Source organism: Molothrus aeneus, chromosome 16 (genome assembly GCF_037042795.1).
Source record: "Molothrus aeneus isolate 106 chromosome 16, BPBGC_Maene_1.0, whole genome shotgun sequence".
Taxonomy (NCBI): Eukaryota; Metazoa; Chordata; class Aves; order Passeriformes; family Icteridae; genus Molothrus; species Molothrus aeneus.
Window position 1 is genome coordinate 3,131,837 of NC_089661.1, and position 14,474 is coordinate 3,146,310.

The window sequence follows — 14,474 nt, forward strand, 5'->3', positions numbered from 1 at the left end:
AATACCAACAAAGCAGGGGAAAATAAAAAAGCATTTAAGAGATGCAAAGTCTTTTCCTTTTGCATTCATGAAAGCCCACAGCTCTCCAGCATCATCTGTGCTGTTTGTGGTGTGTGATGAGAGAGGCAGGGCAGTTTTTTTTCCACAGTAAATTTCAAAATAGGTTATTTTTTGCATAAAATCCTGTTACAGTGTGTCCACTTCAAAAAACTCAGTGCAAGCTGGGAGCTTAGCCCATCAGAGCCCAACTCTTTTTCTGCTGGTTTTTGAAGTACAGATGTGTACAAGGCAAGACTATTATAATCTATCATGTGCTTAAAAAGGAGTTGCTGCTACATGAGCTTGACAGTCTTGTGAAGGCATTTGGAAATTCTGGATTGCAGCTACTCCTCAAACAGCAAAGCACAACTGTGAGACTGCACAAATATATCCCTTTGCTCTCCCCCTGACTTCCTTTTTGTAACTTACTCCTAAAAATTGGTTTTGCACATAAAAGCTCCTTGGCCTAGAGAATGTTCCTGCTGGATACTGATGAGAAGGAGCACAGCAGTTGTAGGATGATTTTTCTTTACAAGCCCTCATCAAATGAGGCAAGACATGACATAGGAATGGGAATATTTTTAGCTGCATCATGGCTCTGAGTTCCTCAGAAGATTTTTCTTTCTCCTGGAGAGGAACTGGCAGCCACTCTGGTTTATTCTAAAATACAAGTCTGAGCTTTTCTGACAGATGTGTTTATATTGTAGCAGAAATTGAGAAGCAGCTTGCAGCACAGTGTGGAAGAGGAGAGGATGGAAGAAGACTCCCTTAGTGATGATTATGACTCTGTTGAAGAGGATGTGTTTTCAGACCCATCTCCCACTGAGGAAGCAATTACAGACTTTGAAGGCCTTCAGTTGGATAGCAGTGGGGCACTGCAGAAGGAAGGTTCTGAACATCAGGATGCTGGGAGATGCTCTAGCCTTGATTCTGGTGCCCCAACTGTGCTGGAGTTCAGCCAGGATCAAAGCAGTAAGTCTGTGTCTTGCACAATTCTTCTTTACAATAATCATTCTTTGAGGGAATTGCTTTTAAGGTTGATCATGAGGAGTTACTCCACACCCTCCTAAGTTCTCATGCCCTTCAGCAAACCTGTTGTTTTGATCTCCTGATTTGGGACATTTGCATCCTCTTGTACTTCATTAGGAACTTTTTGGCAAATCCAAAGTTACAGACCTGGTTACTGCACCTGCATCACCACCTCTAGACACTTGAGCTAAGATTGTCTCAGACTATCTGTCTGTGAGATTTCTCAAGGAATTACCATGGTTTTAGGTATATTTTTGAACTGTTTTTGCAGTAATTCAGGCAGCCAAATCTTCCCAGTCTCACCTTTATTTCACATACCTGTCCCAGGGTGTGCTGTTCATCCCTGTGATTGACATGAGCCACTTCTTTTTGTCTTTCTGTCTCCTTTGGAGCCTCAGTGTCCAAACCCACAACCAGTCATTAGGTCTCAAAGATGATTTAACAAAGGGTGAAGAGTTCAGGCAGAAACCAGACCTAAGCCTACCTTCAGTATTTCTCAGAATTCCTTCCCTGCTCATTTCTGGTACAGTAATTGGTTTTGGTTTTTTGGTTTTGTTTATTTTACTGCTTCTTTTTTTTTTTTTCCCTCAAATCTGTAGTTAATTGTATAAATTCAGAGGAACAATCTTGGAATAAATTAAGTAGAGGAGTATGCCTTTCATTATCATGGATGTGAGTGGAGTGTGAATGGGGAGAGGGGCAGAAGAAGAGACAGGAGTGAGGGATGGAAGCACAGTGAGAACAAAATCTCTGGGAGAGTGCAGGATTTTTTGTCCAGAGCGAAATTTCAGAGCTGTGATGGAAACAATAGAAGCATTAATAATTTCCAAACCAAAAAGTGAAGACTTACTTCTATGAGCTATTTTAGACTGCCCTCTCCCCCTCTGAAACTTGTAAACAAGATAACATTTCTGTCTGTATTTTAAGAATTTACTTTGGTATAATTGTGTTAACAAATAACTCAGGACTTCTTTTTTATTTTTGCTTTTCATGACAGTAATGCAGGTAAATATCTGGCAGAGATGAGATATCTTGGTACATTATAATACTGTTTTTATTTTGTTTGAGTTAGTGCCAGCCATCCATATGTGCATCTGCATCAACAGAACAGTGCCAGTGAAAGGGATGGAAATTATCACTTTTAACTATGCCAACATAATTAAAGTGGCAAAACTTTAGCATTAAAAATCCAATAAATTTTCCTGGGCTGGCTGCTTCCTGATAACTTTAAAGTTTATTATTTCTTTTTCCTTTTTATCTTGCAGAAGTGAAGCCAGTGCAAATTCTCTCAGCCAAAAGAAAGGACAGTGCTGAAGTGTACATTCCTGTCAAAACAGTCATGCTGAAAAATAAAGGCACTCGGCCACTCTCTGCTGAGTTCCTGCACCAGAACAGACATGAAGCAATGTATTCTAGTAAGAAATAAGAATATATGATGTCGATAAGGAGAGTTTTCATGCTTTTTCCCCCTCTGGCTCAGATGCAATTTTAGCACACATCTGTCATTATGTGAATTTTTTAGCTGTCACTCCCCTGCCTGTTTTTTTTTTTTTTTTAAGTGGGATTTTCTGTGCTTCTGTTGTTGTTTTTAACACCTTGAGTGTTCTGACTTCAGTGAAATTGTGATCAAGTGTAAAAGCCTGTATACTTCAATCTTCTGCCACATCATTACTATATTCCTTATCTTTTTGCTTCCACAGCACAAGATTTTCCCTCTCCCTTTCAGTCCTTGTTCAGTACTTGCTCTGTGTTTCCCACTTCCCTCGTGAAGCTTTGTTCCCTGTGGGTTTAATGGAAATGTGTGTTCTCCCAGGCAGCAGTTGATGTTTGGTGGAAGAGTTCAACAGATCACATTTGTAACAATACAAAATGCAGAGTTCTCTACCACAATAAAGACACAGTTTTTCACAGCATGACAAAAGAGACCTGTGGCTGCTTGGGACTGTAGTTGAATTACACCTTGAACACTGAGATCAGCCTGCAGTGCTGGGTAGATGTGCCAGTATCCAGGACCATTCTGGAAAATATTTTTCTTGGACTGGAGGACATAATTTGAAGCCATTGCTGCTTATTCTAAAAATCTGCTGCTAAGGAGTGGTCTTTACCAGGGGAAAAACCCCAACAAAACAGAGCAAACCCCAAATGTAGGGGCTGAAGTTGTGACTGTAGTTGTAGTTCAGTGCAGTCCTTAACAAGTTTGATCAGCTCGAGTTTTGAAAGGTCTGAGGTGAAGTTTTCAGACCTGCCATTCTCTGGTCAAGCTGCTCTTTTCAAAAAAACAGAATCCAGATGTGTCCCAAGAAAGCACTAAGGCCAGTGGTTTTGAAAAGCCAAAATAATTAGTTTCTTAATTAGCAGAAAACCAAATAGAGAAAAAGAAGTTAATTCTTTTTGGCTCCAGAATAAATCCCCTTTGTAGCTTCTGAGACCCTCACCCACCATCTGTTGAAGCAGATGTTGCTTTGAATTCCCAGAGATGTGTGCTGCATTTTCTCAGGTTATAATAGTGCTGGTTGGAGCTGTTTCTGTCCAACTACTGTGATAAATCCTAAATGAATTTCATTTCAGGGGGATGATACAGTACAGAAGAATAAGCAGGTCTTTATTCCATCCCTGTTTTTGCAGAGATGACTGATGCTTGTTGAAAGTTTTCATGGGTGTATGTACAAGGAGTGCATGCACACAGATCTCAGCTCAGTCTGAAAATCTTGTCTTTTCAAGGTGGACTTGATGTTACTTGCACTGTGCTCTCCTCCCTGCAGCACTGGGAGCACTCTGGCACTTCAGTATTTCCCCTCACTCTAAATGTCTGTACAACTTCAGTCTCTTCTCTTCCTTTGACTTTTAAAGCCCTCAGATATAACCACTGTGCTTCTCTTTTAGTCCAGTCTCACATCATCTGTTGTTAAATTTGATTTCCTTTCTTTCAAACCTGTTTCTAGGCTGTGATGTTTCTGTTTCTCCATGAAGTTTGGGAAGATTGGGATTCGTGTGGGCATTGTGATGACTGCTTAAGTGACAAGGTCATTTATTTTGCCTTGTAAATAGCAACTCCTGATTCCCCTTGTTTTGCTAGAAGTCTCTGGGGATTCCTACAAAATAGCTGAACACCCCAATTAAAAATTCCCGCTGTGCTTAAATTATATATACTTCTTTTCAGTGGACTATTACAAGGCATTTCCACTAAATACCAGAACAAAGCAATCTAAAAGCATAAAAATTATGGTTCTCATTTGTTGGTTTTCCTCTTCTTATGATGCTGTTTTAACTGTTGCCTAAAGAAGATGTGACTTGGAATCTTAGCATAAAACCAGATTGGGGGAATTCAGCTTCATTTGGGATGGTTATAGATGCTTGCAGAGCCCTTTGTCAGTCACTGAATGGGAAGTTTCAGATGTTGGAACGTTCTGTACTTGTATGCCCTCAAAAAATGAGTATTTCTTCCCTTTTTTTTGGTCCCAGAGCCCTTAAATCGACCAGAAACCTCCCTTTCAGTAACCAGGAAGAGTGTGTGTGAGAAGGATCCTGACTTCTCTGTTTCAGCTGTTGTTCAAGCAGTGCAGATTGAGAATGAATTCTTGCAGGAAGATCTGCAAAGGCAAGCAGTTGCCACCAACCCCCAAAAGGTATGGCAAAAAAAAAAAAAGAGAGCTGTTTGTTCAACTAGCAAAACCCCCATGAATTACAATCCCTTACACATTAGGATTGTGTATGAATGAATGGTGATGCCCCCTAAGTGTAATTTAATTTGTATTATTCTTCCAAAGGGTTGTTTCCTTTAATCTGCTTCCTCAGGATGGCATCCCACAGCTCCCTCTTGATTACAGGGATCACTGAGCAGCTGATAGAGCAGCCATATGATGTGTCTGTACAATCAGATGCACAGCTGCAGGCCCACTTGAGCCATTTTCATCCTGCAAGCTTCTGAAACAAAGCAAAGTGTGATTTCCATCCCAAAAAATCCTGTCTTCCTCCAGGACTCTGGAACATGGACACTGCCCCCTGTTAGTGCATGCTCTGCTTTTGGAGCACAGCTGTCCTGTACACTGCTGGATCTCACTGAGGATGAGCTGGGGAGGGTTTTCTGCCCCAACGTGTGTTCATCTCTTACCTCCAGAAACCATGTTTCAAAACAATTAAAAAATCATAAGCAAGGAAGTTGAGAAAAATCAACAAAAAAGTTGAGTAGAGTCAGAAAAAGAATGCAGCACTTTTCTCCTGTTTTCTCTTAGGTATCTTACTGATAGCTCTTTATTCGAAAAATAAATCATTATTTTATGCTAATAGAATTGAAGGGTTTGGGGATTTTAAAAGACTTTATGATTTTGGAGGAGAAAGTCCAGTAGACCTGTGCCAAAGCTTTGGCCAACCCTGAATCCTACCAAATGCATACAATGAGATTTTATATATATATATTTATATATATGTATGTGTGTGTGTGTATTTTCTAATAATTCAAAACAACACCCCTTTTCTTTTTAGTTAAGTCCTCAGAATTTGCTTCTATGTTTTCTTCCACATAGAATATCAAGCTCCAAGCTCAGCTCTTTCATTGTAAATCAAGACCAAGTCCATGAAATGTTCTTTAACTTTATAGAGTTACAGATGAGCTGGCCCCAAACTCATGCTTGTTCCAGACATGCAGATTGATGCTGTGTGGTGAGAACAATCTGAATGGAACATGTTCATCTTTTTCTTACTTAGGAGACATTTTCTGTTTCATCTATTCTTTCTGCAAAGGCTGAACCTCCAGAAAAACGCCAGACAAGGACTGCAGTGACCAGAGCTGTGGAGAGATTCTGCCCTTTTGGAAGCAGGTATATATTTATATATATTTGCTTTAGGATAACTTCCTTTTTTAAGAGAGATTTTTTAGAATGCCACCAGTCCAATTACTACACCTGATAATCTTTAAATACTTGAGACACCATGCAAGCAGCAAATCAGGCAGTGCAGCCTTGGGCCAGTTTCTGTGGAGCAGGATCTGCCAACATCTCACTTTATGGTCCTCAGATCACCTCTGCATTCTCTTCTCACATTGCCTCAGAACCAGCTGGAACTGGAGCCCAGATTTTTAACCAAACTCTGTGAATCTAAGGTGGAATGCTGTAAAAGTTGACATTTGGTGTTGGGTACTTTTTCCTGTGGGGTTCATCCTATCACCTCTTCATCTTTGTGCCAGCTGTTTCTTAAAAATGCAGGAATTATGAGGAAATAACCCAGAATATGTTGTTTCAGACAAAAGAAGAGACTCCTGAAAGGCTCTGTGGAGCGTGGGAGCCATTCTCCCTGTGACAGTGACAGATCCCTGGCTGGTGGCAAAGATGGAGTAAATTCCATGTGGAGAGAGAAGGTTTGTGCATATGTGCACCATAATTGGTGCTTCCTAGTGTTACTGAAATAAAAGTACATTGAATGAGCTGTATCCCTCAGTTCTGCCCTACATCAAGTAATAAACCTATGGCAGGGTGCAAAGAGAGAATTTACCACTGTTCATCAGAATGACAGAGGAATCAAAGAACAGAGTTAGTTGCCTTCTCTTCAGGCTTTTTAAGAGTGTTGATGTGTGGCAGAATTGGTGTAACCCAAAATGATTGATTGAATGTCATCCAAATAGCCACGGCTTTGCAATCTTTTTTCTTCTGACCCATCAGTTTTGCAGTCTGAACAATCTTTTCTTTCACATTTTATTGGTTGGTCACTGCTGGTTTTTTTCATTTTGGTCTAGATGACAGCCAATATGGATGTACATGATGCCATTTATGTGACCATGGAACTTCTTTCCAACTGGGGGAATCCAGCAAACGTGGGCCTGAGCCAGGTGGAATTCTTTGATTTCCACAACCAGAGGATCTTTGTGTCTCCTCACGACGTGGACATTCGAAATGCTGACAACGCAGGGGATTTGTGCTGCCTGGTCAATAACAACTTAAATGTAAGACAGCTTAGTGCTGGATGTTCAAATCTCCCATTAGAATATTCCTATAATGCTCTATTTAAAGGTTTTTTGTTCAGAAACATTTGGAACCTGACTGCATGACAACTATCTGATAATTTTAAAAAAACCCTACAAATATTGCTTCTTATTAACAACTCTCCTATTCAAGATGGTGGTATTCAGTTACTTTGTTTTAGAATTTGTAGTAATTGAATTTGGAGTACTGTAGAACTTGGAGTAATCCTTGTGGTCTCAAGGTAAAGGAGCTTCACTGCTAATTTTTTTCAGATGGATAATACAAATTTAAGTAAATCTCTAAAGAAAATGTGCCTGTTTTCTCTTGTTCCCTTGTTATCTTTTTACCTAGGGAAGAATCATGGAAATATAAGACTGTGTAGGTAGTTTTGAACAAGAGATTAAGAAAAATATATGGCAGGTAAAAGTCTTTCATGGCTCTTGTGTGAGATAGTAAGATGAGGAGATATGAGGTGCTCCCACACTAATGACAATGGGCAAAAGACAGTGACTGGTGTGAAAGAATTAGGAAATGTCCACAGCCCTTCATAAAGCCCTAGTTTCATTTGTGCTGCACATTCACTCTGTGCCATTTTTCATGGGCCTCTTGAGCAAGGATTCTAGTAAAAAATTAGTATGATTTTAGTGGATGGGGATACTGAAGGACTTAGTTCATTAAAAACATAAATTACAGCTCATTTAATGCTAATGGTGATTTTCTGCTCTCAAGGTAGATGAGATTTGAAAGAGAATAAATATGCAGTATTTTGAAATTTAGTTGAAACTCCTTATGGAATATTACTTCCAAATATTTTTACCAGAAGCATCTTCCTTACTGTCTCCTGAAAATTGTAGTTGGGATCTCATAAATACCCATTCTCCTTTTTAGGCTGTGCTGGCTGGCAGGTGACACTCAGTAGTATTTGTAGTAGTGACTCTCAGACTCTCTAGATATTTATAAATTATGTAGTAATACATTCATTAAGCCATTATGAACCTGTTACTCTCAGTATTACTCATACATTTATAGATCTCATTATTCTTAAGAAATGAGCTTTTGTATTGCATTGATTAATATATTCCCTTGATTTGTGACTCTGTAATCTCCCCTCTTGAGGCTTCATCCCAGATGCAATCTGGGCAGGGAATTTGCTCTTAGGCTGTGGATATGGGTGCCTGAACTGCAGATTCCTTCAGAAGGCAGAGCAGCACTTCTAGTTTGTGTACATTTCAGATCATACAGGAAAGCTTCAGGGTGCATTAAAAACCCAATAAATTTATCAATCTCCGAGCAATGAACATTTTCAACAGAACAAAAACTTGAAATAAAAACTTATTGTGTGGAAAACTCATTTTACCATGGTTAAAACACTTCCATCTTTGATCAGTTAGGTCTACTTTTGTCTTTGAGAATACTCTTATTGAAGATGAGGGATTTTATTTTATTAGTTTATTTATTACCCTTGCAGACTTTTAAGAGGAGCACTTAAACTGCCTCCTTCCTTGTATTTTGTGATGTACTGTAAAAGAAAAAAATTCCTGGCAGAATATCTGGTGCTCTCAACTTTTTAGATTAGATAATAGGGAAGGAATTCTTTACTGTGAGGGTGGGCAGGCCCTGGCACAGGGTGCCCAGAGAAGCTGTGGCTCTCTCTGGATCCCTGGAAGTGTCCAAGGCCAACTTGGCCAGGGCTTGGAGCAGCCTGGGACAGTGGAAGGTGTCCCTGCCATGGCAGGGGGTTGGAACTGGATAGTTTTTAAGTTCCCTTCCAATCCAAACCATTCTGGGATTCTGTGATCATATTAGTAAGTCATGGATTAGGTATTTTATTGAAATTGTTTTCCACAAACCTTTTTGGTTCTTATATGCATATAGAGGTCTTTTAAACCTCAGAATAACAAGGGCAATAACAAATATCTACCAAATGTGTTTCTTCCCCATGGGGAACCCTTAGACCTGTGTAATTCCTCTTCACAGTGCTTGATGCTTCCTTTACTCTCCATCATTTACACCTTCAGTCCCACAAGAAGTGCCAATCTCCCACAAAATCTTAACATTAAAGGTTTCCACTCTCCCCTTTTTCCTTGGTCCAGAAAAAATGTAATTCCAACTCCTTAACATACCAGGTTCACCCTGATGGTTCAAAGAATTTTTGGGTTAGATTTTTCAGCTCCAAGACAACAACCCCAGGCTCAAGTACCTCTTGTGAAGGCAAAGACATGAGATCACTCTTTGGGATAAAACATGACAGTCCTCCAGAGTCTCTTGAGTTTTGGCATGGATCCTTCAAGGTGCCTTGAATTTCTGGTGTCAGATCTTTAACACCCTCATGGGGACTGTAACACCTGTGAGGTTGTGTAAGCTCACCAATATCAGTTATTTCCACTGATGAACAAAATGATCTCCATGGCTGCTTCTCACTCAGGACACAACCCTCAGGCTGGCTCTGATAAATCTCTGTTTTTGGAACACTGTGTGCAGTTTTACAGAGAAGCCAGTGAGAAGCAGGAGCAGGTGATTTTGGTGCTGAATCAGGTACCCTGCTGTGAAGGCACCTCTGGCTCTCAGTACACACCAAAATCCATTGATTTCTGGGGAGTCAGCTCCTGCCTTGAGAGCTCTGCACATGGATTGCTTATCAGCTGTTGTCTGCAGTTGGGAAATTGGTTTTTAAACTGTTCTTATTCAAACTATGGCTTCAAAAACATGATGCAGCTTTGAAGTTGACCCTGGGGTTGGGTTCACAGTGATTTGAGGGCTGTCCTTCATTTCTTTGATGTCAAGAGGCTTCTTTCTTTTTAAGTAGAAAGGATAGAACCTGTCTGGCACTCTTATGGCTGTTGGTGCTCCAAAGTGGTGTTAAAGCAGAAATAGACTCCCAAAGCTTTTTGAGAGGCTCTGGGGCAGAGACCCATCAGAGGCTGGAGAAGTGGAGAGAGGACCATGGTGAGGAGGGGATCTGATAGCTATCATATTCCTGCTGCCTCTGAGCAGGCTCCAGGGTGCTGTCCTTGCCATTGTTAGTCACACAGCTAGAGGACTCTGGGGGAAAGTGCTGTGGTTAACACCTTCAGGAAAAACTGAAACACTCACTTCAGAGAGAAAGGTGTGGAAAAAGACTGCTTGTTATCTTCTGTGTGTCTATCTGTGTACTGTGTGTACCTGAGAACAGGAGGGGAACTAATAAATCAGCTGCTTTCAGATAACTGACGTTATCCACACATGAGTAAGACTAGATATCAGTTATATTAATATTCAACATTTTGATTCTGAGACTTTCTTCTTTCTGAGCTGCCACATAACCTTTTCTTACATTCTGAACATGTAGAGGTAGCAGTTCTTAACAATGTCCAGAATTGGGCATTTCTTGATACTTTAAAATCTCTTGATTGCCACTTGTATGTAAAATTCATGTTGAGAATTCTGTGATGTCTTAGAAAATTTCCAGTGTAGAGTCCAGTATAGCTCTGAGGAGTAGACCTGTAAGTGAAACTGATTATCTGCAAAGCCTGATTAAAATAGAGGCAGACAATAAAGTAAAATTCTTTAAGATTCCCCTCCTTAGAGGACGAACCAGAAGCAAAGAAATTGTAAAATGATTGTAGAATGTCCATTGTGCTCAGTGATCCCCCCTAGTGCCAGCAAAGCTGATTAATTTGATAAAAATAAACTGGGCTTGCTCTGCCTGTGCTCTGAGCGTGCAGATGTCTCCCTGGGACAGCAGGCAGCTGACCTTTAGCTCATTGCCAGCTTGTTGGGAGCTGTCTGGCAGGCAGGGAGTGGGATTTACTCTCGGGAAATGAGGCTGAGGTTTTGCTCTTTACGTAGCAGATTTTATGAAACCTTTACTTTTCTAATGGCCTCCTGTGCTGCTGGGGGGTGGGGAGTTAATTAAAACACCTGCTCCATGAGAAGGAGCATTAGTGACAGTCTGCTTGTCTGTGTTTTTAGCTCCCCAAGGAAAGCTGCATTTGGATGTGCCCTTTCCACCCACCCGTCCAACTTTACTTTGTTATCCGCAATCCCACCCGCTCACGTGACTTTGGTATATCCAAGATCAAGATTTGGAATTACAACACAACAACTCCCAGTGTAAGTAGTCTTTTCTCAACTCCTCTTTATATTTGCTCTTGCCTTGCCTAGGGACATTCAGTGTGATCCTCTTTCTAAAAGCATGAAATAAAAGTAGATACAATTTCCTGTAATAAAACAGGAGCTGTGAGGTGTCCCTGTCTGCTGTGAAATTTGCTTTTGTCTTAATTGTAAGTGCTAACAATGTAGTGATAACGTTTTCTTGGGCACAATGAGCATTTGCTTTCAAAGCTATTAAAGATCACTAAAGACTTAATGAAAGGCTTGTACGTTCTGTCATTAATCCTTTACTGTGGTGAGAAGTATAGAAAGGTAAGTGCATCTCAGTATTCAGGGCTTTCAACTGTTTAATCACAATGTAAATAAATACGTGTTTAAATATCTGTTTTCTGGTGTCTATAAATATAAACAGGCTGACTGTTGCTCAGTTTGGGGTTTGTCACTTTAATGAGAATCATAAAATGGTTTGGGTTGGAAGGACCTTAAAGATCATCCAGTTCCAGCCCCCCTCCCTGGGCAGGGACAATTAAAAAGTCCACTACTGTGTGCTCATAATAAAACCAGTCATCTACTGTTACAAGAGAGACATATCATGGCAGATGGCAGATGGTCTCTTGTCTGTGTGTTTGAATGTCACCATGAATATTATTCTTGTTTGTACACTGCAGTGTTAAGAAAAAAAAAAAATCTCAGGTACTGGATCAAAGAGGATTTGCTGTCCTGGATTATAAATAAGAAGCTTTATCCCTCTGGTTTTGCTCTCATCCATGTTCTTATATAAGCACATATGGTAATTTATACATACAGAAATGGCCGTGGAAGGGACAGCTTAAAACAAATTTACTACAACATGATTTATATTTCTCTTCCTGGAATTTTAATAGCTTTTCTCACTAAAATGTGGTCTACAGGATGTTCCATCATCATTAGAGTGTGCTGTTCTTGGAGGTAATGGCATGATTTGTTACCAAACCTACTGAACAGAATGCAGGACGCACACAGAAATGTTTGTCTGTGTTTCAAGGCTCTGCTTCTTTAATAATCTGAAATAAGGCAATGTGTAAAATCCATTGGGAATATAATCCTATGGATTTTGGTGGAAATGCAGCAGTTTATCCTTGCTGAAGAAATGTCTCATTATCCTTAGCATGAAAGAATAATACAAAGCAGTTCTGCCTAAGTCTGTAATTTGTCATGAGGAAGTTTTGTCTAAGAAGTATAAAACCCCAAAATACAATGAACAAACAATTTTCTTCCTACTAATGTAAATCCAGAGCCAGATTTCTGTGTGGATTTTGGGAATCATTCTTAACTGCCTTCTTTCCCTCAAAAACCACATAAGTGAGAGATGTCCAAGTGCTGTTTCCAAAAATAGGCCAAAAATTAAGTCAGGCTGGTACTTTTGTATATTTGAATTTCAGAACTTGAGCCTGGAAGGAGAAAAAAATGTGTCTGAAGGAAGCTGTAAAAGTCAGATGACATCATTGTCATAGATTCCTTGATTCACTGAATTACAAGGAAGATCTCAGAGGATGGTTCATCTTGCCTTTATTTACTTCAGATGAGACCTCCAAAAAAGGAGGTGATTTTTAGTCTGCAGGAAGGGAACAAGTGTAAGGGCAGCCAGCTTTTTTCAAATTTATCTGCAACAGTCAGACATTTTGTAAGTACTTGATACAGCCTTGAAATTGCATGGTTAATGGTGCTATTAAAACTTTTTTCAAAGATCCAGTCTAAAGTGTGTTGTATGTCTTCACAAAACTGGGAATAGAATCAATACCTAAATGCATTAAGGCCTTAGGTGCTCTCCAGTTGAATAATTCTCTTCTTCAGGTGGTTTCTGTGCCTATGTTCCTGTCCATTCTCTTGGGGTTTTTGCAGTGCTGGATTACCCCTGGTGTGCCTATAAGGAGGCAGCAGCTTTCTTCCAGCACAATCAGTTTTGTAGAAGTATTTTCTTTGGTTCTTGACTTCTTTTCTACTGCTTCTTTTTCACACTTTTCTGAAAAGTCAGGCAGAAGCAATTTCAGGTCCTCTGTCCAGGGAGAATCCTCAGAAAAGTGTTTTGTGGTTTTAGGCTCTGTCCTTTGTGCACAAATATCACAGAAATGGCCAGAAATACCATCCCTATTTTCTCCTTGGGAGGTACTATCCCTGCAGACACCCTGGGAGAGCTGAGGATGCAAGCTGGGAAGGAACATCCAAAGGAACCAGAATTATTTTCACAAAATAATTTTTCTTTCTGACAATGCTCATACCTACTTGTTTGTTCTGAGATATTGTGCCCTTTTAATTACTCTTCCAGCAAGGAAAAGCCCAGCCTTGGCTGAAGTATTGAGTGGTTGTTTACAGGGTGGGATTACTCCTGAGGAAGGGATTTTTCCAGCCTCCTCATGCTTGAGGAGAGCTGAGCAGTGGTACTGGGGAAGCTGAACTGTCAATCTTTTCCACCAGAACAGATCACTAAGCAACTGGAAACTCAGAAGAGGGGTGGGAGGGAATGAAAAAGAGCAGTTCTTAGTCTTGTGCCTGCATATGTTTGTTCTTGGAGTCTCTTGGGATCTGTTCAGATTTTTCCTCCCTGAGGCTCAGTCTGCTCAGGATTTTGGTGCAGATTTTCATTAGCTCTCCTGAGCTGTCAGCTCTTGGAGTGCCTGCCCCAGTCCAGTCTGTCTCTGCTATCCTAGAAATACCTGGCTGCTGCTTCTTGGTACACTTCAGACCTTTTCTGCTTCCTAAAATACCTATCCCAGACATTCCAAAGCATCAGAGAACAGTCTCCCACTGACTGGAAAAGCAATTTTGAAGTGAGTGACCCCTTTTTGGGCTTGACTGTCCCTTTTTCAGGGAGAATGAGCTCCACTATCTCATTTTGTAGAGTTTTCTCTTCCTGCCTGACCTCCTCTGCTGGTGAGTGCAGTGGGATTCATTTCAAAACATGCTGTTCTTAAGAAGTTGATTTTAATTTAAAAAGATGACATTGACAAATACTTTTCAAATGTACATCTGTATGTTTGTGGTCCCCTTCAGTTTATATCTATTTCCAGGTAAAAATGCAGAGCTAAGGCCTGGGTATTCCTAACAACAGTAGGGCTGGAATGTTATGGAGAAATGCTTCAGTTACCCCAAATTCAACTGTGAATATTCAATATCTCTAGCATTTAAGGAGGACATTGGCAGTTTAGACATATAAAAATTTTAAAAATAGCATTATTGGGACATCCTGATAGTCTTTCTCTTCCCCATCATAATTGCAGGCAAAGCCACGCAGGTAGTTTTCAACAGATGTAATTATTGAAATGTTCTGATCCCCAGTTAGATCAATCTAGCAGTGTCCTCATTCAAGGGGAAAAAATATCC

General features: G+C 40.2%; 1 protein-coding gene across 1 annotated transcript in view; it reads left to right on the forward strand.

Moving 5' to 3' along the window:
- Positions 1-14,474, forward strand: part of KATNIP (katanin interacting protein) — a 55,670-nt gene that overhangs the window by 9,701 nt on the left and 31,495 nt on the right. The window contains exons 6-12 of the mRNA XM_066561144.1: positions 747-1,011; positions 2,334-2,483; positions 4,531-4,694; positions 5,773-5,885; positions 6,307-6,421; positions 6,797-7,003; positions 10,974-11,114. Of these exons, the coding sequence (XP_066417241.1) occupies positions 747-1,011; positions 2,334-2,483; positions 4,531-4,694; positions 5,773-5,885; positions 6,307-6,421; positions 6,797-7,003; positions 10,974-11,114 (1,155 nt within the window). The remainder of the gene's footprint in view (positions 1-746; positions 1,012-2,333; positions 2,484-4,530; positions 4,695-5,772; positions 5,886-6,306; positions 6,422-6,796; positions 7,004-10,973; positions 11,115-14,474) is intronic.